This window comes from Hyperoodon ampullatus (assembly GCF_949752795.1).
Source record: "Hyperoodon ampullatus genome assembly, chromosome: 20".
NCBI lineage: Eukaryota > Metazoa > Chordata > Mammalia > Artiodactyla > Ziphiidae > Hyperoodon > Hyperoodon ampullatus.
In genome coordinates, this window is record NC_136933.1 from 4,139,862 (window position 1) to 4,166,887 (window position 27,026).

General features: G+C 52.5%; 1 protein-coding gene across 1 annotated transcript in view; it reads right to left on the reverse strand.

Moving 5' to 3' along the window:
* IKBKB (inhibitor of nuclear factor kappa B kinase subunit beta) overlaps window positions 1-24,685 on the reverse strand; it is a 45,525-nt gene extending 20,840 nt beyond the window's left edge. The window contains exons 1-5 of the mRNA XM_079726531.1: window positions 24,507-24,685; window positions 23,794-23,916; window positions 13,043-13,137; window positions 11,981-12,098; window positions 9,603-9,672 (exon numbers count right to left, since the gene is read on the reverse strand). Coding sequence (XP_079582657.1) covers window positions 9,603-9,672; window positions 11,981-12,098; window positions 13,043-13,137; window positions 23,794-23,898 — 388 coding nt within the window. The 5' untranslated portion in view covers window positions 23,899-23,916; window positions 24,507-24,685. The remainder of the gene's footprint in view (window positions 1-9,602; window positions 9,673-11,980; window positions 12,099-13,042; window positions 13,138-23,793; window positions 23,917-24,506) is intronic.
* Window positions 24,686-27,026: the final 2,341 nt, after the last annotated feature.

A 27,026-nucleotide genomic window follows, 5' to 3' on the forward strand; every position in this document is an offset into this window, starting at 1 on the left:
ACTTGATACCACAGCTTCTGCCGTGAAGAGCAAACATGACTATGCGACTGACCCAGGACGGCCAAGGCTAAGACTCCAAGCAGGACGTGATTTTTACCCCTAAGAGAGGTTTAATAACTTCAACAGAAGTCCTAACAACCTGTACTACAAAAGAAAAAAACTGAAGAAGTATTGGAAAGAGATAAAATTACCTTTAATTGGAAATGATCTGACTATATGCCAGGAAGACTCAATAGACTAAAAACTGGGAAAAATTTAGTAAGTTGTCTGGAAGCAAAACAAGTATATACAAATCAATAGTTTTTCTCCCTGTCATAGATCCAGTTGAAAGGAAAAAGAAAATAAAATCCCATTCACATTAGCAACAAAAATTCTAAAACACCACGGGATAAATTTAGCAAAAAAAGTAGTGTCATGTGAGGAAAACTATATGGCACAAAGAAAAGCAATACAAATAACATAAAGAGTTTTAAAATTTTATGGCAACTATGGAAAAGAGTACGGAGGCTCCTTAAAAACCTAAAAATAGAGTTGCCATATGATCCAGCAGTCCCACTCCTGGGCACTTACCCGGAAAAGACAAAAAACTCTAAATCAAAAAGATTCATGCACCCCAGGGGACTTCCTTGGTGGCGCAGTGGTTAAGACTCCGTGCTCCCAATGCAGAGGGCCCGGGTTCGATCCCTGGTCAGAGAACTAGATCCCACATGCATGCTGCAACTAAGAGTTCACATGCCACAACTAAGGAGCCGGCGAGCCACAACTAGAGTCCACCTGCTGCAACGAAGACCCGGTACAACCAAATAAATTAAAAAATAAACAAAAAGATACATGCACCCCAATGTTCACAGGAGCACTATATACAACAGCCAAGACATGGAAGTAACCTAAATGTTCACTGACAGACGAATGGATAAAAAAGATGTGGTACATATATACAATGAATCCTACTCAGACATAAAAAAGAATGAAATAACACCATGTGCAGCCACATGGATGGAACCGCAGCCACATGGATGGAACCAGAGATTATCACAGTAAGTGAAATAAGTAGAAAGATAAAGAGAAGGATAAATATCATATGATATCACTTATATGTAGAATGTAAAAACTTATTTACAAAACAGAAATTGACTCACAGACATGGAAAAGAAATGGTTACCAAACGGAAAGGCAGGGGAAGGATAAATTAGAAGGTTGGCATTAATAGATACACACTACTATATATAAAACAGATAAACAACAAGGAGCTACTGTATAGCACTGGGAACTCTATTCAGTATCCTGTAATAAACTACAGTGGAAAAGAATCTGAAAAAGAATGTGTGTGTGTGTGTGTGTGTGTGTGTGTGTGTGTGTGTGTGTATATATATATATATATATACACATATATATATATACACACACACACACACATGTATAACTGAATCACTTTGCTGTACACTTGAAATACTGTAAATCAACTACACTTCAATTAAAAAAAAAGAAAGTTTTATGGCAAGAGACACTATACACAAAGCAAAAGGCCAAAAAAAGGGAAAAGAATATCTGCAGCACATATGCCAAAAAGCATATACCTAACAGACAAAAGCTACTACAAATCAATAAAAAAGCAACCCAGATGTTAGGGTAGCAAGAAAACTTTTGTTTTTCCTTTTTTGAACCTCTATTTTTCAAAATCATAATGTTATGTTACTTTTCTAATGAAAAAAATACATAGCTTTTTACTTTAAAAAAACATAAAAAAAACAAAGAGGTGGGTTACATAGGTGGCTCCAAAGTTTTTGGATTCAGACCAGTAGAACTAAGAATAAAAACTGAGGATGGGGTCCAAGAGAAGATTACTATATTTCTATTCTGCCAGGTTAAGTTCATCTAAAAATAATAAATATTATCCACTATCAACGTAATTTAGTAATTAATAATGTAAAAAAGGAAAGACCATTTTAACACAAAGAAAGCAACCAACCCAGTAGGAAAAAGGGCAAAGAACACGTGAAGCGGTAACTTACAGGAGTAGAAATGAAACGCAAACCGTGAACAATTATGCAATTATGCACAAAGTCGCTCAAGCTTACTGGCCGTCCACAAAGTGCACATTAAAGCAACACTGAGGGACTTCCTTGGTGGCACAGTGGTTAAGAATCCGCCTGCCAATGCAGGGGACACAGGTTTGATCCCTGGTCCGGGAAGATCCCACATGCCGCGGAGCAGGTAAGCCCGTGCGCCACAACTACTGAGCCCGCGCTCTAGAGCCCGCGACCCACAACTACTGAGCCCACGGGCAACAACTACTAAAGCCCACGCGCCTAGAGCCCATGCTCCGCAACAAGAGAAGTCCCTGCTCGCTGCAACTAGAGAAAGCCTGTGCACAGCAACGAAGACCCAACGCAGCCAGAAAAAATACGTTAAAAAAAAGCCACAACGAAATGCCTTTCACCTCTTCAGCTGGCAGGAATTTTAGATGAGAGATAAAAGGCACTCCCTACGTTGCTGGAAGGAGTAATAATTGCTGTGCAATTGGGGGAAAGAAATATGGCAAAAGCTATTAAATTTTAAGACATACATATCATTTGACCCTTCATTTCCGCCTCTGGTAATCCAGCTTACAAAATCAAAAGCACTATCACGTACAAATACAGATGTGGACTGCATAGTGTGGAGTGAAATAATGAGAAACTAATGGAAAGTCATCAATCAGGGAACGGCTGAACAAATTATGGAAGATCCATAATATAACAGGCAATTATTAAAAATTATTTAGGTTTATATTACCCAACTCAGAGGGATGTCAATGATGTAATGGTATGAACCTTTTTTTATTAGAAAAAAAAAAGGTAAAAAGCAAAAGTGATCACAACACTAAGAGAGGTTTACTAACGGGTCCTCGGCCAGGGCACAGCAGGGAGGGAGGCAAGAGAGAAGCCCTCCGCAGAAACCAAGGGATCAGATATGCTGTGTAAAGACTTCATGCTGAATGTTTCCTGAAAACACTGGAGAAGGTCTAACTGAGAGTTAAACACCCAACTTCAGGGACTTCCCTGGTGGCTCAGTGGTTAAGAATCCGCCTGCCAATGCAGGGGACACAGGTTCGATCCCTGGTCTGGGAAGATCCCACATGCCGCGAAGCAACTAAGCCCGTGCGCCACAACTACTGAGCCCGTGTGCCACAACTACTGAAGCCCACATGCCTGGAGCCCGTGCTCTGCAACAAGAAAAGCCACTGCAATGAGAAGCCCGTGCAACACAACAGAGAGTAGCCCCCGCTCTTCGCAACTAGAGAAAGCCCGCACATAGCAACGAAGACCTAATGCAGCCAAAAATAAATAAAATAAATTATTTTAAAAATAAATAAATAAACACCCATCTTCTCAGGGATGTTCCATCCGCATAGTAAGTCAAATCGTAAAACCTCTCCTTAAATCTGCCCTTTTAAACCCAGCCTTTGACCATAGAGTTCCAACATTTCACACCTGTTCCCTCTTTTTTCTTTCATAACTGGGTACAGTGACTGGCTTAGGTCCAACAAACGTCCAAATGAAGGAACACACTCGCTGCTTTCAAAGTGTGCCCCACCAAATTCCCCCAAACATTGTTCTCGGTTACGGTGACTTTTAAAAGACATGCTTCTTATCAGCACTTTCGTTTTTATTTTACTCATCTTTATTAAAGAATCAAAGCAATGTGTAATAACAAGTACTAATAATTGCACAGACACGACACTGCACACAGGGATGCTGCTACTGCTGCATGTGAACGCATGGCCGGCGGGAGCACCATGTGGGGAGACCGGGCGTGCCTGCTCAGTGACTGGGTCACAAGGGCCCGCTTGGGTATGTGACACAGTGTCGGGGTGTAATACATAAAGGCGTGGGTCAGTTTGTTCAACAGCAGGATATATGAACATTGAAACTCACTGTATTCAGAGCGAGTAGAAACACAGACTAAGGTAAGGCCTCTGAAGCTAGATGTGAACCTCTCAGAGCCAGTGGCACGGGGCACAGGCGGGAGGGTGTCCCAAGAAGCTCCCAGGGAGGGCAGTCAGGTCACACGGAGAGTGCTGCCCTCGACACTACAAAGACTGAGAGTTGTCACCAGGTCTCTAGGGAGGACAGAGGGCAAGCTGGTGACCACGCCAGTGATCACTATTAACAGCTGTCTGTTTTTATGCTTAAGCAACTGTACATGACAAACTTGAGTCCTCATTTCGGGGGAGTCATTTATTCTCAAATGCTTTTTTGTTAACTTAATAAAGCCCGGAATTTAAAAAATCCTATAGGTGTTGTTATACACGGTTTCTTGGACTGAGGGAAACGGTGAAAACCTTGATGGGCAGGAGCTCTTAGACAGCTCCCCTTACGGGATCAGTCCTTAAAAGGCTTAGTTCAGTCTGACGGTGCCTTGTTTTACACAACGGTACCTCACGGGAGTGTCACGAATCGGAATTGTCTCAAGCCAAGAGAATCTAATTTGATTTCAGTTGGATGGAACATAAGAATTTGAGATAAATAACAATACCTTTGTGTCTAAAGGTTTCTTAAAAATCGAAGCCCCTGGGCTTCCCTGGTGGCGTAGTGGTTAAGAGCCCGCCTGCCGATGCAGGGGACACGGGTTCGTGCCCCGGTCCGGGAAGATCCCACATGCCGCGGAGCAGCTGGGCCCGTGAGCCATGGCCGCTGAGCCTGCGCGTCTGGAGCCTGTGCTCTGCAACGGGAGAGGCCACAGCGGTGAGAGGCCCACGTACCGCAAAAAAAAAAAAAAAAAAAAATGAAGCCCCTAACAATAGAGGTACTACAAGTGTATAGAAATGGAAAAGCACACCACAAAGCGGAAAAGCCTGCAGGTTAATTTCTCATGTTCCAGTGATAGAAAAGTGTCACCAAGCAGTACTCCGTGTGAACTGTTTTACACCACGCAGTGGCATTTCCCAGGACAGATGCTGCTCGGAGGGGTCCGCAGCTGCCCCCCGCTGCTGTCCTTGTCAGGAACAGCACCCAGGTCTGGACCCCAGCTTTCTCTCAGCTCAAGAGGGAGAGACAAACATTGTAACTGAAGATGGTGGCACTCCTGGAGTTCTTACTGATGAGCCAGAATCCCAAACCACAGTCCACAAATTAGGGAACAGACAGGACCAGCTAGACTCCCATGTCGAGAAGCGGCTGTGTGAGGATCGTGACCATGAAGCCTACTGACCAGACCCTGAACCGAAAGAGATTACTCAGCTCTCTTGAGAATATTGTTGCTCGGGATACAGTCCCGAGAAACGATGGAAGAAATGGAAAGATAAATGGACCAGAATGCTGACGCAGGGATAAGAAGGGAAAGAAGACAGTTACCCGTTGGTGGTCTGAGTCACCAGTGTGGGAGAAGGGCAAGAGGACGTTCGCTTACTCAGTAAGAACTGGCCGCAGGCCTACTATGTGCCAGTCACTTTGGTGTCACTGGGCTTTCCAAGCAAAACAGGCTGGAAGGCCAAGTGCAGACATGTGGAGATTTAGTCCAGCTAATGGTTTCCTGGCTAAAAGAGCCCCTATGACTCATCAGCAAGGTAGCGAGGCAGTCACACCAAGTGCTGAGCGAAAAGTGCAAAATCATTCTCTCATTCACTCAACCATCCGCAGGAAGTGTCTTCATACATAAGTGTGCCAGGTGTTGCCGAAAATGTGCCACTGGATCGAACCGTTTTCTTCACTTACTGCACAGTCTGGTCAATGGGCCCCAAACCCAGCAGTCAGTCCTTACTGTCAAGGACAGGCAGAGGTCACATAATAATAGCAGGGAAACCAAGTCCTGAGTGGAGGAGGCCACGAGGGCAGAAGAATCCCGAGAGGGAGACCCACTGCGCTCACCAGGCCAGGGCGGTCCCCACGGAGGGTAGGGTCGAAAGCGCAGGGTCGTGGGGAGGGGCCGGAGCAGCATTCTAAAAAGGGGCGTGTGGACAAAGGCTCGCAGGGGGATCGAAAAGTGGGTTTTGAAGTTGCCTAGAGTGGATCAGGAGAGATGGGAGGCTATGAGGTTTGGCCTTGATCTAGTGGTGGATTATGATGAAAGCATCCTTTCAGAAGCATGAAAGATGGGTTAGTAAAATGGGAATAAGGACTCCAGGTAAGTGATGTGCTGCGACACTGAATGAGCAGAGGTGGTGGGAACAGAAAGGGAAAGTGGGATGCTCAGCAGGAAGGAAAGGATGGAGACTTTTTGTTTGTTTGGTTTTTTTGTGGTACGTGGGCCTCTCACTGTTGTGGCCTCTCCCGTTGCGGAGCACAGGCTCCGGACGCGCAGGCTCGGCAGCCATGGCTCACGGGCCCAGCCGCTCCGCGCACGTGGGATCCTCCCAGATCAGGGCACGAACCCACGTCCCCTGCATCGGCAGGCAGACTCTCAACCACTGTGCCACCAGGGAAGCCCTGGATGGAGACTCTTTAAATGGGATGGTGAGGACCAGGAAGAGGGCAGGTTCTAGGAAGAGACGAGATTCGAGGTCAGCACCCGTGTCGGGTAGCTGGCAGAAAGACAGGGCCAGTGACCCAAGAAAGAGGACGTCAGGAAGGGATCGGCTTTAAGGAAAACGTCTAGGACTTCAATTTGGAAGTGACTTGGGGAGAAATGTCGTGTAGACGTGGATATGGAGCTGAGGGTGGAGGTCAGCGTTCAATGTCCAGACTTCGGAAAAGATTTGGTTGATAAATATGTCGTGAGAATGGCCCAGCACACAGAACACTGGAAGCAGCGGGCGGTCACCCAGGTGCAGAGAGGGACACACAGGCTGGGGCAGGAATAGACAGACAGCATCAAGACAAGGTTCCAGGCAGAAGATGATGCATAAGGACCGCGGGAAGCAGTCAGGCTGGGGCAGTGCAGCGAATGTCAAAGACATTCTGGGCAACCTTTCTGAAAATCAGAACCTGAACAATGAAAAAGCAATATTCAAAGTCAGAAGGGCTCCCAGGGGTCACCCAGCCCAAATGCCTCATTTAAAGTTGAAGATGCGCAGGCCCAGAAAGTCACCTTGGTTTTCCAGAGAGGAAAGGCCCTCGTCAGAGGCAGCAGAGCTGGAGAGGCAGTGAGGCCAGGACTGAGAGCAGCTGTCTTCTCTTTTATCATGATTACATTCATTAATCTGGTTATTTACGCCTTTCCATGTATTTTATATATAAATGACCTGGATTGCTGAGACCAGGTAGTCATCTTTTATTATAATCAGCAATGCAGTCAGAACGTAAGTATTCAACAGAATAAGCAAGGAAATCCACAATTACATAAACACAAAGTAGAGAGCCCAGTGTTCTGATTCCCTAAAGCCCTGAGTTCCCTTTGGAACCCTCCCTGTCCTGTAAGGTGGAAGGGCTGGACGCCTGCTAGGAGCAGCTCTAACAGGGACAGAGATGGTGACTCAGAGAATGGAGCACACACAAAATGGGGAGCGGGGGCCCTGAACGCTTACAGGACAGGATGGTCGGTCACCACGGTACCCCGGCCACCTGGAGAATCAAGAAGGGTACAGATCAAAGATCCGGTAAGGCTGTGGTGATCGCTGACCGTCCCGCCCAGCTGGCCTGGGTGTGGGCAGGTCCCCGCTCTTTGGGCGGCAGAGACCTGGGCCTCCAGAGCGTGTAGGGGTTTGCTGTCAGCTGGCAGAGGGAAACACATGGCAATGTTTTCCAAAGGATACTGAGCACACTGTTTAAATAGAGTCCACTGAGATACAACTTCCTGGAGCTATTTTAGGGTCGCTTTATGCGGAAGACAGATCACTTCCAGCTGCCTCTACCACCTGTCCCCAGACCTCTTGCTAGCATAAGAGCCATGTTCTAACAGGCCTGTCCGTCCTGGCACAGGACACGGGCTCACCCGCGCGCTTGCCCGGCGTCTGCTCGCTCACTCATGCGTACTCTGCAAGATCTTCTTGGGCAATGTGAAGCTCACTGGAAAAAACCCTGCCTGCGTCTATCATCCTGACGCTGCTTTGAGTGGGCATCTCTGGGAGGCCAGGGGCACCGAAGAGGTTAAAGGCAAGTAGGTGTCACCCAGAGGAGAAGGTCGTGAATCTGACCTGGCAGGCAAGGGTGGGGTTCTGCCCTTATCTGAAGTCAACCTGGCAGGGACCAGCAGGGCAGCTCCACAAAGGGGACGTGCGGCCGGCCCTTGGGACAAACTGGAACAAAACAGGTTCAGGAAATGTTCCAGAATACAAAAGAGTTACGTTAGATGAACTCCCAGAAAAACTTCTGGACTTGGGCTCTGTGACGACATCTGTGCAAAATAAATAAACTTCATGAATCTCGTACACAAATCAGAAAAGGGAGTGAAAGTACAATACAGGCTTATCAGCAACCTCCACCGAAGCCTCCAAATCAGGGGGCCTGATGGCATCCCGGAGGCAGCCACTTCCGGGGAGGGACATCTCAGAAGACAGCCACCTGCCTGGCTCACTGGATCCCAGCCTCGGGTCACAACCCAAGTGAGGGCGACGGAGGTTTTCTAAAAGGGGTGCCATGACCCCAAACCCAGGGGGGAAGGACAGGAGGAAGGGACGAGCACGGGCTCACTGCACGTTAACGCGGCGAGCAGGGCGTGTGCTGGGACTACGTGTCCCACCTCCCTCTCTCCACCCTCCTAGCGGTTCTCCCGTGGTGAGTTACGTTCCCACCTCACAGCAAATAAAGCTGCTGCCCTTAAGAATTAAATAACGTGCCCTAGGTCACGCTGCCAACAGGTGGAAGCGCTGGTATTTGACCTGGGAGTGTTAATTTAATTATATGTGGACAGCGGTTCTTTTAAATAAAAAAATACGTCCTTATTCTAATTTCTTTTGGGATTTATTTCATTCGTTTGAAAAATATTTACAAACAAGCTGCTACATAAGGTACTACTGCTGTTCCAGATGCCAGAGACACAGCACTGACTAAGCCTCGGCCTTCATGGACTTAAGTCTAGTTGACTATACTTCAAAGCCTCATTATTTCCAACCTGGGGCCACAGAGAGGAAAGACAGGGAATCAGCGACCTAAAGACCTTCGATTCTCATCCACCGACAGAAGAACGGAGCCACATAGGCACGTGGAGTGAACCTCTCTCCTGTCTTCATGACTGTGATTTACATGTAACTTACACACAGACACCTTGAATGCATCGCAGGAAAGCTACCGCAGGAGGCCAAGGTAACTGGATGTGATACATGCCCACACCAAGGGACACGTGACCAGCAGAGGCTCCATGAATATTACTACAGTCACTTGAGGCAGTAGAAGGCTGCATGAGGAAGTAGACAGTTTCGTGTGCTTGAGCCAATAATTTAAAGACTTTCTTAATAACCATCTCCTGAATGCACAAATAATCTAATGAGGGGAAGCACGATATTTGAGGGAATAACATACAAAAAAATAACTTGAAACAGCTCTAACCAGAGAGAAACAAAACCAAAGTTGCCCATGAAGAGCAAAAGAATATTCCCCAACCTTCTAACCTGCCTTCAACCCAATAATAAACTGATGATGTGGCCACTGGGGCAAAAAGAGACCGGAGGACCAGTCATCTCCCCTCCTCGCCCCCAGAGGCCTCTCCCCGGAGGGCACGGCCTGACTTCCAGGGCTGGGATTTACCGATGTCGCTCAGCAAGGTGAGGATGGCTCCTTCCCGCAGGCCGCAGCAGTTCTCAAACTGGTTCAGGTACTGTCAAGAAGGGGAAAGAGGTGTCAGGGGAGCGGCCACCAGCCACCAATGCGCCCCCAAGTGTCCTTCACCAGCCGAGGCCGGCTGAGCACTCCCCGGGCCCTGGGCCTTGGGGACCTGGGTGGACAGCCCACCCGGGCAGGACTGGCAGGGTCGGCCCAGGCGGGGAAGGAGGAAGCATCTGAGAGCTTCTAGAAGCGCTCCCGTGTGTGACCCTAACCCTGAGTCATTCTCAGAGTCTCACCTGGGCCGCGGTCCTGGGGGAAGCAGGCCCATCTGAGCTCAGCCACAGTTGGTCCACTGCTCCTGAGAGCCCGAAGGAGCCACTGACCACCTCCCTCCGACCCCCTCCCCGACGCGGCCTTGCTGTGGGGTGGAGACGACAGCAGGGGCCGGGCAGTGAGCACTTCGTACGTGCCGGGCACCCGGCAGAGCTGCGTGGACGGGCTCAGCGCAGCCTCACCTGCCCAGGCCAGCACTGGCGGCATTTCCACTTCACAGGTGAGGGTGCTGGACGGGAGGGGTCCAGCCATCCGTCTGCCACCACGGCCGCTGCGCGGCAGAGCTGCCATAGGACGCAGGTCCACCTGAGGCTCGTGCCCAAATGCTCAGCCCCTGTGCCCTCCTGGCCCTGGCAAGCCTGTCGAGGGGCTCCATCTGCTGCTGGAAGCCGGCCTCAACTTCAGGAAGTAACTTCCCGACGGGGTGCCCCGTCGTTAATTCACACCCACACCCGCGCACGTCCGCCAGCCGCTCCCTGCGACAGGCACACACACGGCACTCCTTCAACCAGCTCTGGCTTTTACCCTCGCTCCCGTGCTGGTCAAGCATGTCTCCCCAGACCAGCTGCGGATTCTGAACTTTCTAGAGGTGGGAAAGACGAGCCACCTCATTTGGAGAACAAAGAGGACAGACCGCAGGCACCCCAGGTCCCCTGGTGACCGCGTGGACCAAGGCCCCGTGGGGTACAACCGCTTCCCGCGTCCCCTGCACCATCCTGCACCCCGTGCCAGGTCAATCACGCCAAAGTCTGTGTCAGCTTCCTCCTTGGCCAACTGGCTCCCTGCTGCCTACAAGATGACGTCCAAAGTCCTGTGCCTCTGTAAGCTGGTCACCTCCCACCCCTCCCACGCTGCCCTCTAAGGACTGTCCACTCAACTACAATGACACGGCTTTATCTCCCTAAAAAGCTGCAGTTAGGAATCAGACAGCTGTCAAAGGTTAGGAAGATAAAGAGGAAAATGGAAGCGTTGTCAAGTTCCCCATTTGTCATCGGTTATCAGTCCCCGGGCTGGGGGTTGACAATGACTGTGCTCACATCCTGCCCTGAGCCCCAGGATGAGCCCATCTCCCCGGATGGGAGAGCCACCCGGGCACACCAGCCCTCATGGAAAGTCTCCTTTGGAGAGGGAAGGCGGGAGGGGCCGGAAGAGTGCTGGGAAAGCATGCGATGCCGGGTCCCGGAAAGTGCTGAGTACGATGGAAGAACCGCCTGGCTATCCTGACCGCGCCCCCGAACAATGCAGACCTTTGTCCAGAGTGTGAGGTGACGGGGTGGAGACGAACAGGCAACCTCTTTTCAATACAAAACCAGCTTCTGCCCAGAGCTCTCACGGTCCTCGTGTGCCGGGCGCTATTCCCTTCACAGACGGAGGGGAGCCTGTGGCCGGGACCCACCGGCCGTGACCCAGCCTCTGCCGCTGCAGCTGTGTGAGGCCCGGACACCCACGTGGGCCCTCGGGGCTGCGGGGCCCACCCTTCACACGGGATCCCATCCGTTTTACCCACGTCACGGGCTGCTGAGAATCACACGAGGCCACGTGTAAGAGCGGGTCATGACACTGTTCCGGAGATCGCTGGGGAGGGGGACACACAACGGTCCCCGACACCCACCCCGCAGCATGCGTGCTGGCAAGGGGACGTGGTGGACATGGCGGTAAGAAAGGGACAGGGGCCCGGAAGCTGAGTCAGTGGGGCTCTGGGTCCCCAGCCCGGCTGGCCCGAGCCAGTCCCTTCCCGCCCCGCTCCAGGACCCCGGGCGGCCACATCTGGGAGAAGGCCTCCGATCCGGGCCAGTGGCCACGACGACACCAAAGGGCTTAAGTGGCCCCAGCGTGCCGAGGGAGGAAGGCCCGTCCTGGAGTCTGACCGGCCTCTCCCTACGCTCGGACCTGGTGGGTCTTCCGCGTCACGTCAGGGACAGCTGCGCAGGGTGTACGGCAAGCCCCTCCCTGCCCTCCGTCCACCCGCAACCCCGCGACCCCGCCCCGAGGCTCCCGAGCGCCCTGCCCGGCCCCCGCAGCCTCACCTTCCGCAGGTCCCCTCCCTGGCAGTACTCCATGGCCAGCAGGGGCAGGTCGTTGGGAGCCAGGCTCTGCATGCCCTCGGGGACGTCCCGGGCGGCCACCACGTTGGGGTGGTTCAGCCTGGGGGGAGGGAACCAGTGAGGGAGGGCGGCCTGCAGGCGCCGAGGGCCCTGGAGAGCGAGCGGTGGGGAGACACGGGGCTCACCACTCGCCCAGGGCCCGGGCAGCGCTACTGTGGGCACCGTAGCCCCGGCTCCGGGCGCCCACCACTGGGCGGGGATGGGTGTGTGTGTGGGGGGGGGTGTTTGTGTGTGGGGGTGTGTGTGTGTGGTGTGGGGGATGTGTGGGGTGTGTGTGTGGGTGTGTGTGGGTGTGTGTGTGGTGTGGGGTGTGTGTGGGGGGGGGTGTGGGGTGTGTGTGTGGGGGGGTGTGGGGTGTGTGTGTGTGGGGGGGTGTGGGGTGTGTGTGTGTGGGGGGGTGTGTGGTGTGGGGGGGGTGTGGGGGGTGTGTGTGTGTGTGCGCACACGCGCATGTGCACCTACAAACAAGGGGATGCCTCCCCTTTCCCTGGGCTCCAGCAGGGAGCCCCTGTTTGGGGCCTGTCGGCCTGTGAGCTTCCCCACATGCCTTCCTGGCTGAGGGCACCCTGGAGGAACGGACGACAGCAACAGGCTCAGGGCTCGGGAGACTCACATACCAGCTCGGAAATGGAAACACTGGAGAAAAAAGGACTTTTGCCAACAAAGGAAAATTTACTGTGATGGCGATTTTAAATAATTTAATACAACAAAGAAAACCCCCAAGAGCCCTTGGCAAGGCCAAGTGGTGGGCTGTAACTGCCACTCCTCCAGAAGTCACCCCTCTGGACAGTGTGGCCTGGGGTCCTTACTGAGGGACTGGGATTTATGGCTCCTGCCCAGACGGAACTGGGGCTGTTGCTCCACATCCCAAAGCTCGGCCTGCTAGCTCCCGCCAGAGTCATTCCAACGCCCCAGGCCCCCGGTCCTGCGGTCCCCAGGCCCCGCGGTCCCGCACCCGGGCCCGCTCGTGCACCAGGCCCTCACCTCCTCATGATCTGGATCTCCAGGCACCAGCGCTCGCGGTTCCGGGGACTAAGCTCCTGCCGGCACTGCTTGATAGCGATCTGCTCGCCCGTTTCCTGCAGAGGACACATACGGGAGGATCAGAGAAAGACGAGGGTCACATCCGAAGTTGTCTCCCTGGGACCTGAGCACGGACCGCCGTCACCTCCAGGCTCCCGAGGTCTGCATGGGTGCCCACTTGAAGAGATGTCCCCCAGTCACCTCCAGCCCGTCACGTGGGTCCCCACCAGCCCCACCTCCCAGCCTGCCCCCCCATCTCTATCCATCCCAGGTCCACACCGAGGCCTTGCTCCGTCCCTACCTCCTCCACGAGACCTCTGCTGGCCACTCCTGGCCCAGAGGGTCCTCACTCCTCAGACCCCAACGCTGCTGGACGTGACCTCCGACCCACGCAAAGGGCACTTCCCTGCACTTCAACCTAACAGTTAATGCCCTGGCTTCAGTCTTCATGCTTCCGCCTCTGGGGGGTTTCTCTCTCCAGAGAGAATGCAAGCCTGGTATAGGAGATGGAACGAACACAGGCTGATTCAAATCCCGATGCAGCCACGTACCAGCTCTGTGACCCTCGGCAGACCACGAGGTCTGGCTCAGTGTCTTCAGCTGTAAAATGGGAACACTGACACCCACCTTTCAGGGCTGTCATGGAGCTGAGCCCCTAACAGTGTCCAGCCCTTAGGGGTGCTCAGCAACACCCTTGGGGGCAGACCCATGTCACACAGGCACTCCTGGCATGTAAAACCCTTCCAGGCTGCGCTCTAGCCTGCCTTTCCATCACCCACCGTCGACTCCACCCCAGGCGTCTGACGCCAAGTCTAGGTCAGACCATCGGCCCGGTCCTGTGCTCTAGGGTCTCTGCTCTGGCTCGTGCGGATGCCAGGCACCGACCCCCGACTCCTTCACTGAACTTACCTACCAAAGACTTACTTTCCGTAGGGTCACAGGGTTATTTTCTCTTTTCTCCGTTACACTATGGGCCCGTCCATCCTCGTGCGTTTAAGCTCTAATGCAGTACCTGGCACAGTGCCCTCGATGGAGCCTCCGTGAAGGAAGGCAATCACTACAGTTCTCGTGAATGAGCGACTGCCTGGGCCCCGAGAATTAACTCTTCCCTTCCCCTGGGTGTCTAGACAGAATCCAGGACAGCGCTCGGCCGCCACCTCCTGGCTCATGGGGCCCCCAGGACGGCCAAGGGTCAGCAGCTGCCCTAGCCATGGCTCTGTGGCAGCAGCCTGGGTGCTGGCCCGGCCATCAGCGAGCAAGCCGACCTCCACCCCTACCCCGCGAACCCTACACACCTGCGGCGAGACCCCTTCCCCCAACAGTCCACGTGCCATGAGCCCTGGGACAAGCCCCAGCCGGTGGGACGGGCGGAGTGTAAATCCAGCAAGAAAAGGCTTCAGAATGGTACCAAAATCCTACTAGTTCCCAACTGAAGGATGGGTGTCCTACAGGCCCTGTCGGACCATTGTCTCTGTTTATGAAAACGCATACCGTAAGGTAAGGAATCATAAGCTCTGTAAGTGCAGGAGTTCATTCGGTACAGACGGGACTTATCAGAGGCATGTTGAGGATGTGGCAAGGTCCCCAGGAACACATGCTTCCCGAGGGCGGTGGAAGTGCATCGCGGTCACACGTCCACCAAACTAGCCACTATCCCTGTGAACAAGGACCCACCCAGGAGGAAAAGGAAAATGGGAGTCCCGGACGGAGACAGACGGTGTCCACTAAGACCCCTGACTCGCTGGTCAACAGACCCGTCCCTAAAGCCGACATTCAAGAACAACAGCTTCGGGAAGAAGGCGGAGGCATTTTTTGACCGTGACAGCTCCAAGGCCCGAAGCAGGTACTTGCCACACCTCCAGGGCACTCTCAGAAGTAAGTGGCTTTTATCAAATCCCCACGTGGCTGTGGGTAAGCCTCTGTCATGCAGTCACCTCACACGCTTATTTTTTTTTCAACAGCTCTACTGAGCTATAATTCACATTCAATTCATCTGTTTAAAACACACATGTGGGGACTTACTTCCCTGCTGACACAGTGGTTAAGAATCCGCCTGCCAATGCAGGGGACATGGGTCCCAGCCCTGGTCCGGGAAGATCCCACGTGCCACTGAACAGCCAAACCCATGCGCCACAACTACTGAGCCTGCGCTCTAGAGCCCGCGAGCCACAACTACTGAACCCGCGTGCCATAACTACTGAAGCCCGTGCGCCTAGAGCCTGTGCTCCGCAACAAGAGAAGCCACCGCAGTGAGAAGCCCGCATACCGCAATGAAGAGTAGCCCCCGCTCGCCGCAACTAGAGAAAGCCCGCGCGCAGCAACGAAGACCCAACGCAGCCAAAAGTAAATAAATAGATGAATAAAGCATACATGTTAATGGTTGGGGCGCATTCAGAGTAACGTGGCCAAAGCCACGGTCGGTTTTAGAACACGCTCATCATCCCCCAAAGAAACCCCACACCCGTCAGCCGTCACTTCCCGTTTGTCCCCAGCCCCCTCCAGCGCCAGGCAACCACCCGCCTACACTCTGTCTCTACAGATTTAGCTGTCTGGACGTTTCATCTAAGTGGGATCATACAAGATGTGGCCTTTTGTGATGGCCTCTCACCCCGCACAGTGTTCCCCAGGCTCACCCTGCGGTGGTCCATGCCTGCCTCTGTGCCAACACTCCCTGGTGCCAGGCAGGCCCTGATGGCCAGGCTGTGCCACATCGTTCACTCACTTTGCTCTCAGAATCCTGATCTCTGGCCTGGATTCAGAAGCCCTACTGAAGAAGAGCTGACCTCTTTCAAAAACTGTCAACCCTGCTGCTCCTGAACCCATCACTGCAGCTGGACCAGTGAACTTGGGTGGACGTCCAGCTAATACTTGTCAAGAGTTACGGCGTGTGTCAAGAGACCACTCTTTCTTTAATCGATGTACAAACAGGCTTGAGTTACATCTCATAAGACGTTCCGTTCTCTACAGCGTGAACTTCCCGCTTCCTCTGCTCTCGAACTGATTTGAATCTGCTTTCGAGTTTCACTTCCCACTAAGCATTCAGACTACAACGTTTTCACCCAGGTCTCCAGTAACTTCACCAACAGCCGCTCTGACATGCATCTAGATGCTTGTTTCCAGGTGGGCGGGATCGCACAGGAACCTGGGCTGGGATGCCGAGATCTACCAATGAGAGAAGACTGACGGCCAGGCTGTAAAAGGAGGCGACGCCGCTGGCAGTGTCCACTGGAGCGTGTGACGTTGCAATGGACAGTGCTTTATGCAACCATTTCGAAGAAGATACTGCCACGCACGTGTGTTACCTCAGGATGTCTCTGAGAGTTTAAAAATCTGCACCTACTTTAAATTCAATACACAGAACAGTGTATTCGTTTTCTATTGCTGCTACAACAAACTGCCACCAGCTTACTGGCTTAAAACAACACAAATTTATTTCCTGATAGTTCTGGAGGTCAGAAGTCTGGAAAGTGCCTCGCTGGACTAAAATCAAGATGCGGGCAGGCCGTGTCCCTTTCCGGAGAAGGCACATCCCCGTCCGCCCCAGCTTCTAGAGGCTGCATTCATCCCTTGGCTCATTGCCCCTTCCTGCAGCTCAAAGCCATCAGTGACCAGCTGAGTCTTTGTGGTTGCATCACTCTGACACTGACTCTCCGGCCTCCCTCTTCCACTTTTAATGACCCTTGTGGTTACAGTGGGTCTGCCCAGATCACCCAGGATAATCTTCCCATTTAAGTCAGCTGATTAGCAACCTTAATTCCCTCTGCCACGTAACCTAATACAGTCACAGGCTCAAGGGGTTAGGATAGGACGCAGACTTTTCGGGAGGCGTCATTATTCTCCCAAGCATAAACAGTATGCTTCCTTCATAAAGATAACAGATAAATCAAACCCAAAGGGTTGACTTATTAAGTGACTTAGAAAATATTTTATAGACTCTTACCTGTATATGCTGGGTGATTGTAGATAACTGTAGTCTTTTGCCCAACACAAACACTGGAGCTAACACACAGCCATCACCTGGCCCATCCCAGAATCCACAAATAGATTCTGATATTGAAGACTGATCCGATATTGGTCTCAACAGCCAAACCAAACCTAAAGAGCGAACTTAACGTATGAACACGGAACACATCACAGACTAAGTGGGCACAGGCACCAACACTGACTCTGGACAGCTCAGCTTCGTCCTACGGCGGCAGGGGATATCCTGACTTCCTAGGCCTGAGTGTCCCATGCAGACACAGACACAACTTTTCTTACCCGGTGGCCCTCTAGGAAGTACTCTAAAACATTCCCGTTTTTCCATGAGTAATGTTTCATTTGAAACAGAAACCCAAAGAGAATGACCTTCCATTGCTAAAAACATACTGGCTCTGGAAAGCGAAATTCAATTCATTGTAAACAGACTACAAAGATGTTTTTGAAAGTCGGGGGGGGGTGGGGGGCTTGGTTCCCCAGCAGCAATGACACTCGAGGGCACGGATGACTTTCTCCACTTGGCTCGGAACCTCCCTCTCTCAGCTCAGTTCTCTGGAAACCCAGACTCGGCCCAAACCATCGCAGTATCCGACTCCTAGTAAGTTGGGGCAAAATTTAGAAGTGATGTGTATTTTGAGAAAATGGAGAAAGGGGCTCACAGTGGTACCTACATCAAAGGCAGTTGATTATGAAGGTCCTTTTGAGTGTCTGCGACTCTGCCTTTTGTACAGGAAAACACGAACCTGGCGTATAAACGGGGGTATACTCTGAAGTGAGGGCGGCAGGGGGCATGCATCCTCAGACTTCTGAGACCATCGGATGGTGTTCTTCTAACGACAAGGGGACATGCACGGGAAGCCGAGAGGTCCCTCCACACACTCGGTCAGAAAGCCGACTCTTGTTACCACGGCAACCACCCAACAGGCCTCTGTGGTCCAAGAGGGGGATCAGAAATACCTTCCTTGTTCCTCCTCAGGTCCTCCCTCCAAGATGAGTGTTTCAGGAAGGAGGTGCGAAGCTGGGCCCACAGAGATCCTAGGGACAGAACCCAGGCCTGAGAGTCAGAAGGCCGAGGTCTGGCCGCAGCTTCACCCCTGATTCAACCCCGGTGACCAGTCTACGCCGAGACGGCTGACTCCACCCAACTCCCTTCGGAGTAAACGCCTAACGGGCACGTCGGCCTCCAAACCCACCCACAGGGGCTCAGGGGTGAAGCAGGTCAGATCATGATCCCTGTACTCCGCCTGGTGCATGTGCGACCTTGAGCCCATTAGGCCTCTGGGTCTTTATCCACAAGGTGGAGGCGACCCTACCCCTGCCGGTGCTGTCAGTTAAATGAGACGCAGCATCTGATCCTTGAGGGCCTGGTGCACATTCCCGCAGCACCGTTCCCTTCCCAGCCCCGTGTAGGCGGTGCTCTCCCCGTCCCACCACCTGCAGTCCACCTCCCGTGAAACCCTGCTTTGAGAAGCCTCCGATCGCCTCCGGGCATCGACGAGACAGTGCGGGTAAAGCACCCGGCACAACTGGCAATGACATTCCCGATAAACAGGAGCTGTGATTACTTCCTCACGATTTGGTGCTCATATTTACACTTGATACGTTCCTGAGGATTCACTTTATCCCCTTGACTAGAGCACAGTATGTCAGGGTCACCTCCTTTTTTCCCTGACGGCCTCAGGCCGGTGCTCAAAGTGTTTAAGGCCTGAAGACACACAGACAGGCTAAAGTGAGCTCAGTGTCATCCAGTGAGGGGACAAGTAGAGCCAGCGCCACTTCTAGAGGGATAACCGGCGTGTCCTTGGGGACCAGGGCAGCAACTCCCAGCCTTTCCCATCACAGCACACAGAGTAAGTATGTGGTATCTGTGAGGTACCCTGGGACGTGTCCGGAGGCTTCCAGGGCGTAGCAGCGCCACATCTGGCCCAGACAAGCTGAGAGCAGAGGGGATCGATATCTCAGCTTCTTTCAAATCCGTGTGGGAGGCTGTGGCCCAGAGCCAGGACTTGAGCCCAGGCTGTGCGACTGCGAGTCCTGAGGTTTCTTCCCCTCGTTCCCGAAGGGGGCTGCAGCTGAGGTCACGGAGGTCCCCGCCTCTGCTTCTTCTTCCTTTGTGTTTGACAAACACCTTACTGAAAATATCAGCCCATCTAGCAAGTACTGACCCTTGGGCTGAAGATTTAAGGGAGTATCCACACAGCAAGGATTGTCAAGGCCCATGCTTGGTAAGAGAACCAAAAGACTCACGCAGACGGGTGGGGTCATTTGTTGCACTGCCTTTCCTCCGTGGGAAAGATTCACTTTAGGGTTCTCTGCTTAGCAAGGAAGACTTATATAGTTTGTCATCCAAAGGGGTGTTTTTCCTTTAGTGCTTCAACTGAACCTGTTCCGGGGTGTCCCTGACCTTGGATCCCCACCTTGGAGAAGCCACAAGCCAGTGGAGGAGGCATGAGGCTGGGATTCAAACAGATGTAGGTTCAGAAGATTCCCGCTCCTTTACTTACTAGCTTAGCCTCTCTGAGTAAGGGGTTGACTTCTCTAGGCTGCAGTTTCCTCAGTTATAAAAAGGGAGGAAAGACAACAGTACGTTCATTTAGGGTGGTTGAGCAGACTGGAGATAATGCACGTGAAACACCTCGCCCGTGCTGGCATACAGGACGTTCTCAATAAATGATGGGTCTGGACTCCCCTCACGGCGCAGTGGTGAAGAATCCGCCTGCCAGCGCAGGGGGCATGGGTTCGAGCCCTGGCCCGGGAAGATCCCACATGCCGCGGAGCAACTAAGCCCTTGCGCCACAACTACTGAGCCTGCGCTCTAGAGCCCGTGAGCCACAACTACTGAGCCCACGTGCCACAAGTACTGAAGCCCGCATGCCTAGAGCCCATGCTCCGCAACAAGAGAAGCCACCGCAATGAGAAGCCTGCGCACGGCAACGAAGAGTAGCCCCCACTCACCACAACTAGAGAAAGCCCGCGCGCAGCAACGAAGACCCAACGCAGCCAAAACTTTAAATTAATTAATTAATTAATTTAAAAAATACTGAAAAAACAAATGATGGGTCTGATCATTAGTCTGACTCATCTGACTGAGGACACCAAGGCTTAGGCTCCTTTATGCTTCTCCTGTGACGAAGGACAAATATTCTCTCTTGTAGACAAGGTACATGGCATATTAGGAGAACGTACACGGTAGTCATGTCGAATATAAGCAATTACTCTGTCCGACTGGAGTTAAGTAACCACCACCCTATCCCAGCTGCTCTCCTCCAGACGTTCTGAAAGCAGGGGTGTCCCCACCCCGAGAACACGCTCGTGTTCCAATTCTGAACACCGATTAAAGACCCTCCCCTAAGCACCCAGAGCAGCCCAGGGACTTCCCTCAGGGGGGAACGCCCGGAGGACCTGGAGTGCTTCCTGGACGGAGCCAGGCCCCGGGCCAGTGCTCACGACACACCTGGGAACGCTGGACACCTCTCCCCCAGCGCCTCACCGTTCACTCCACCCGTGTCCTGCCAATGTCACCCTGAAAAGCTCTTAAATCTGCCCACTTCCCCCCACGTCCACCACCATCAGCCCAGTCCAATCCCGCACCCGGACTGCTCTAGAAACCTCTTACTTAACTGGTCTCCCCAACCAACGGGGCAGTGCCAGTGGGGGCCCAGTACCGGATCCCGAGAGCTGACTGCTAATACTCAGGAATTCGGTGAGAAAGGAGGTTAAGCCGCCAGCAGCAAGAGACAAGCCGCGGTGGGAGCCTTCCCGCTGCAGGCGTAGGGGAGTTTTTTCCGACAGCTGACTTCCCAGCCCAGCACTGCCTCGCCATGTGTTCCTGCAGCCCAAGCGGGGCTCCCTGCAGCAGCCCTTCCGCTCACATTCACCTGCCATGACCTACCCCTCCCAACCCCCCGGCAGGGGCTCCGAACAGGCCGCGCCCTGGGCCTGGAATCCTCCTCCGGCCTTCTCTGCCCGGCTAGCTTCCACCAACCCTCAGGTGTCCGGTCCAGCGCTGCTTCCTTGGGGCAGCCTTCCAGACCCCCTGACGGGCCCCGGCCTCCGGGACAAGGTCTCACTGCACCGGGCCCCTCTCCTGGGTCGCAGTGATCACAGCTGGGAGCTTACATTTATAACACTTGATGAGCGGCTCCTTCCCTTCTCCAGAAAGGCCTTTAGCCAGGAGTGGACGACCCTGTGCACCTACCACACGTGTAACACGAAGAGAGTCTCTGGGGGGGAAAGTGAAAGAAGCCCAAAGCCAGGCAGTGCCCAGGCTGATGAGAACACTCCTAGGCAGAAAACCACGCAGCGCGCGAGGCCGCCCGAACGAGCGAGGGTGAAGGGCTCAGCGAGAACCAGCTCCCGTGGGATGAGGGGTCCCGCCGGCTCCGTGGGAGGTGGTCTACACGGGGTCCTGGAGGCAGGGGCAGAATGCACACAAAGATGTCCAGGAGGGAGGGGCTCGTCCCACACAGGGCTCAGCCGGGAGCCGACGGGGGAGAGGCAGCGGGGTGGAGGGGCCGCCAACGGGAGGACGAGAGCGCCGCCTTTGGCTTTCTAAAAATTAAGGTTTCTGAACAGGAGAAGAAACTGGAAAGCAGTAATTCTAGAAAACAAGTCCACACACACACACACACACACACACACACACACTCTCTCTCTGTCTCTCTGTCTCTCTCTCGGGCTCGCAGCTGTAAAGCCAGAAACAAACTCCGTCTGACAAGCGTATCCCAAGCCCAGAGAGCAGATGGAGGCCACCTGGGGTGAGAGGTGGCAGACACTCGGCACATCCTGATAGAACTCTTCCCGCAGGAAACCAAGATGTCTCCAGTTCAGCTGCAGCGGGACACGTGCTATAGTCAAGACTCCAGAAGCCCTGGCCTGTCTGGGAGCAGCCCGGCCCAGGTCTGCGTGGGGCTGTGGAAGGATCTGACTCTCCTGTCCTGATGCCAGGCCCCTGGCTGCACCCCCTGCCCCACTCCCCCAACCCCGTCCCAGCCACAGGGTTTGCTGGAATTGGCGTCTCCTGGGTGAGTGTGAGAATTACCAGCTGCAGGACTGTCCTCTGCCCTCCAGCTTTGGCTCTCACGTTCCTCCAGGGGCTGCTTCATCCACTCAGAGCTGACAGGGTTCAGGGCAGGGCCTAAAATGTCTCCCAGTTGATACAGGAGGGTGGCTGTCTGAGATGGCCCTCTGTGTGGCTGGCCGGGGGCCTGGACGACCCTCCCTGCTGGCTGCAGCCAGGCTCCTGGGAAGCGGTACGAAATTTTCCATCTCGAGTCCAAAAAGATGCTCGCGGCCCTTGATTACAAAGCAGGAGCCTTCTTCCCTCAGGGGCTCTGGGGTGTCTGAATTTTGGGTCAAGAAACTAGTATTATCTATTTGGTGAGAGGGGGTTCCCTCAAGCAGTGGTCTCCAAATTGGGTATATGTAGGGGTTTCCCAAGACTGGAATCCAAAAAATAAACACCAAATGAAGCTTTCCTGATATTAACCGTACAGCACCGTCCTCAGATCATCTGTCAGGTCACGTGCCGCTTCTGACACTCGAGGGATCCCAAGGAAAATGGGCATTCCACAGGCAGGGGATGGAGGATGTGCTGCAGGTTCCGTGTGCCCCACTTTGGTAGAATTATGGATGGTATTATCCGATTTTAACAAAATAACTCTCATAAAAGGGACGAATGGCTTAAAGACACTGCTGTGGAGAATTTCAGTGCATGTAACACCAGTACAAACAGTAATATGGAAGACCTAACGCTTGTGGGGTGAGAAACTCACGTCAGACACATAAGGAATAAAAACAATGAGGATCACTTTGTTATCCAGCAGAAACTAACACACAATTGTGAAGCGATCATACTCCAGTGAAGATGTTTAAAACAAAACAATCAGGATCTAGCAGAGCTAAAAAGAAATCGGTCCAAAGAATTCAGAACTATAAAAATTATTTGAAATACGGATGTTCACCCACCATCCTTAACGATAATTCTCACTTTCGTGTGTCTCTGTATAATTCGTGCTGTGAAGTATTGCAAACAATACTGGGAAGACATCATAATTGGTAAGTACTTAAAATATTTTTTATTTTTTATTTTTTATTTATTTTTTTTTTTGCGGTACGCGGGCCTCTCACTGTTGTGGCCTCTCCCGTTGCGGAGCACAGGCTCCGGATGCGCAGGCTCAGCGGCCATGGCTCACGGGCCCAGCCGCTCCGCGGCATATGGGATCCTCCCAGACCGGGGCACGAACCCGTATCCCCTGCATCGGCAGGCGGACTCTCAACCACTGCGCCACCAGGGAGGCCCTAAAATATTTTTTAAATTAACTTTTCAAACATTTAAAAATATTTTATTATTTTCACACTGTAGATTTTTCTATTTTTGCATGTTTCATAACATGTAATATATTACTACACAAGGTATTAGTAGGTGTTAGTCTAAGGTTAGCATAGATATATAATTTTCAATATATATAACTGAAGCTGAAAGCTTAAACTTTTTTTTTTTTTTTTTTTTTTTTTACTATTTATTTAGGTGACACAGTCATTAAAGCTTGGAGACCACTAACCTAGAGTCAGCTTAGGGGCCCTGAGGCCTCCTCTCTCACTCTCTCCCAAGAAGCCCATGGCCAAGGTGAGCCCCGTTCACCCAGGGAGCCCAGGGTCGGGCAGAGGCAGTGAGGGGAGAGCCTGCCCCCAACCCCGCCGCCCCCAGCTCTTCCCAGTGGCACCGGGCCTACCTGATTGTGCCATCGGATGACGTTCCCAAATCCCCCTGTCCCAAGCCGTTCTTTCATTTCCCAGGCCCCGCATGTCTGGGTTGGCAGGGAAGGTGACCAGCTCATACTGATGTCCTGCTAACTCTGTAAGCAATTTGGCGGTGGGGGACAAAAAGCGAAGGTTAAGGAAGAATGGAACGCAAGGAGATGGACAAGAGATACTACAGCCCTTCCATGTGAAAGGAGAAAAATCGGAAGTGGTTTTCACCTCGTACATAAACCAGGTTGTTTGGTTTGGTTTTGGTTTTGGTAGCCAACTCCGGCCTTTCGCAGCCCCTCCACCGACACCGCCCCCCCCCCCAAGCTGTATGGAAGCAGCAGGGAGGAGAGTCCCTCAAAGGACGGGGCGCCCCACTGCCCAGGACCTGCAAGGGGATCCCCAGCCGGGACCCCGCCCGGGCGCCCTGACCGCTGGCCGGGGCGCCTCCCCTCCCAGCTCCCCGCGGTCCCTGCGTCACCGCGGCGCGGACGAATCACCGCCCCGTCCCGGGCCCCCGCCTCGCGGCCGCCACCCGGCACCACCCCGCCGGGGCCGGGCTCCGGGGCCTCCCAGCTCCCCCCGCCCAGGAACCCCTGACTCAGAACCCGTCACGGGCGTCTCCGCGAGCCCCGGAGAGGAGGGGTGGGAGCCCGCCGGACAGGTGACACCGGGGGCGCCCGCCCGAGGGACTCACCTGGCGGCGGGGCGCGGGCGCCACCCAGACGACATTAAAATGCGGGAATCTCAAACCCACCAGCCGAGCGCCACTTCCTCAAACACTTCCTACTCTGACGTCATGGAGCACGTGGGCTGCGGCCTTAAAGGGACTGCGCGGCCCAGGCCCCGCCCCGCTCCGCCCGTTGACCAGCCCTAAGAAACGCCAGAGTCCTCTTTAGACTTAGCGACTTCGACCTGAGCGGCTTCTGGGACAGGGAAGATGAGGATTTCCTCACCTGGCACCCCTGGGGTCAGCCTGACACGCTTCCTAGACTTTGAACTGGGGGAATTTCCCGGCCCCTGCTAGGACTGGTTTAGGGCCGGTTTACAAGAATTGCCCTGGGCCTCCTGTTCCCGGGCTGCGCTCCGTGCCCTGTCTGGAGGCTCCTTGGCTCATATCGAGAATGATAAGTCACACCTGTCGTCCCTAGGAGGAGTGACAGCCCCGTTTCCTCCTTTAAAAAATAAAGAACAAGGGAAAGAATCCAGTAGTGTAACACAGAACTGCAGGTTCAGCCCCAGTGACTAACACAAAACTGCAGGTTCAGCCCCAGTGTCGTCTGGAAATTGTGAGAACAGATGTTAATCGGTCATCTCCTACCTACTTGGCATCATAATTAGGTTTTTACTATTGACTTTCTCAGTTCGAGGCCCTCATATTAGCAGACAAAGGAGAGGCCTCTGTGTGTTGGTATATTTACTCAAGCAGGAAAAAAAAGTATTAAGGGCAACCTGAAGATAATAGCTCACTTTATTTTTATTTTATTTTATTATTATTTTTTTTTTTGGTACGCGGGCCTCTCACTGTTGTGGCCTCTCCCGTTGCGGAGCACAGACTCCGGACGCGCAGGCTCAGCGGCCATGGCTCACGGGCCCAGCTGCTTCGCGGCATGTGGGATCTTTCCGGACCGGGGCACGAACCTGTGTCCCCTGCATCGGCAGGCAGACTCCCAACCACTGCGCCACCAGGGAAGCCCCAATAGCTCACTTTATAGAGTGCTTACTGAGTGCCTGACACTGTCTAAATTCTGTACTTGGATTTCCTCATCCAATCGTCAAGACCATCCTACAAATTGGACAGTACTGCATTATTATTATCCCCATTTTACAGATGAGAAAACTGATGCACAGAGCAAAAAATCTTTATCCCAAAGTCACAGCCTTATAAGAGGATGATGATCTGATGCTTAAACCCCAGCAGCTGGTTCTTGGGTGCACACTCTTAAAAGTAGCAATACTAGTAAGTTCAGAAGGGAGCAAACTGGATTTTGAATCCGGGTACTGCTATTGAGAACCTCTGAGAATTTAGGGCAAGTTATTGATACTTAGACCATTCTAAGCAGCCATTTTTCTTCTTTAAAATGTAGGCAATATTAATCGATGGGCTTGGAGGGTATTATGCTAAGTGAAATAAGTCAGACAGAGAAAGACAAACACTGTGTGGTATCACTTATATGTGGAATGTAAAAAATACAACAAACTAGTGAATATAACAAAAAGAAACAAACTCACAGATATAGAGAACAAACTAGGGGCTACCAGTGTGGAGACAGAAAGGGGGAGGGGCACGATAGGGGTAGGGAATTAAGAGGTACAAACTACAGCATATTAAATAAATAAGCTACAAGGATACATTGTACAGCACAGGGAATAGAGCCAATATTTTCTAATAACTATAAGTGGAGTATATTCTATAAAAAATTTTGAATCACTATGTTGTACACTTGAAACTAATTATATTGTAAATCAACTATACCTCAATTTTTTTTTAAAGGTAGGCAATATAAGGGTGAATTGCATGAAATTATCATTTTTTTAAATAAAACAAAACCAGTTGAAACATCAGCAACAAAGATTAGCAGTTTCATCTGGTTCAGCCTAAAAGCAGCAGGAGGTAAGAGGGCACACAAGTCAGAGACAGGAGGGCTGGGAGGGCAGGGGTGTTGTGAAGGACAGGTGATAAGATGGTAAGAGCCGTGCCTGACACAGAGGACGCTCCTGTCTGGACAGAGCCTGAGGCTGAAGTTTACTCTTAGGAGCAGACGTCAACCCAAGCAGACGGGTCGGTGTGCCAAGGGCTGCCCTAGCCACACCAGGATGCTCAGAGTTTCTCCACTTATCCTATTGCTTCTGCTAAACAGCACGCTGGGCCTCAAAGCAGGAAGAGAAAAGAACATGAGTAAACAGTTGTAAAACACTTAGAATAGTGCCTGACATATTCTAAGTGCAGTGTAAGTGTCTCTCTCTCTTTTTTTTTTTAATTTTTGGCTGCGTTGGGTCTTCGTTGCTGCGCGCGGGCTTTCTCTAGTTGCGGCGAGTGGGGGCTGCTCTTTGTTGTGGTGCGCGGGCTTCTCATTGCAATGGCTTCTCTTGTTGTGGAGCATGGGCTCTAGGCACGCGGGCTTCAGTAGTTGTGGCACACGGGCTCAGTAGTTGTGGCATGTGGGCTCAGTAGTTGTGGCTCGCGGGCTCTAGAACGTAGGCCCAGTAGTTGTGG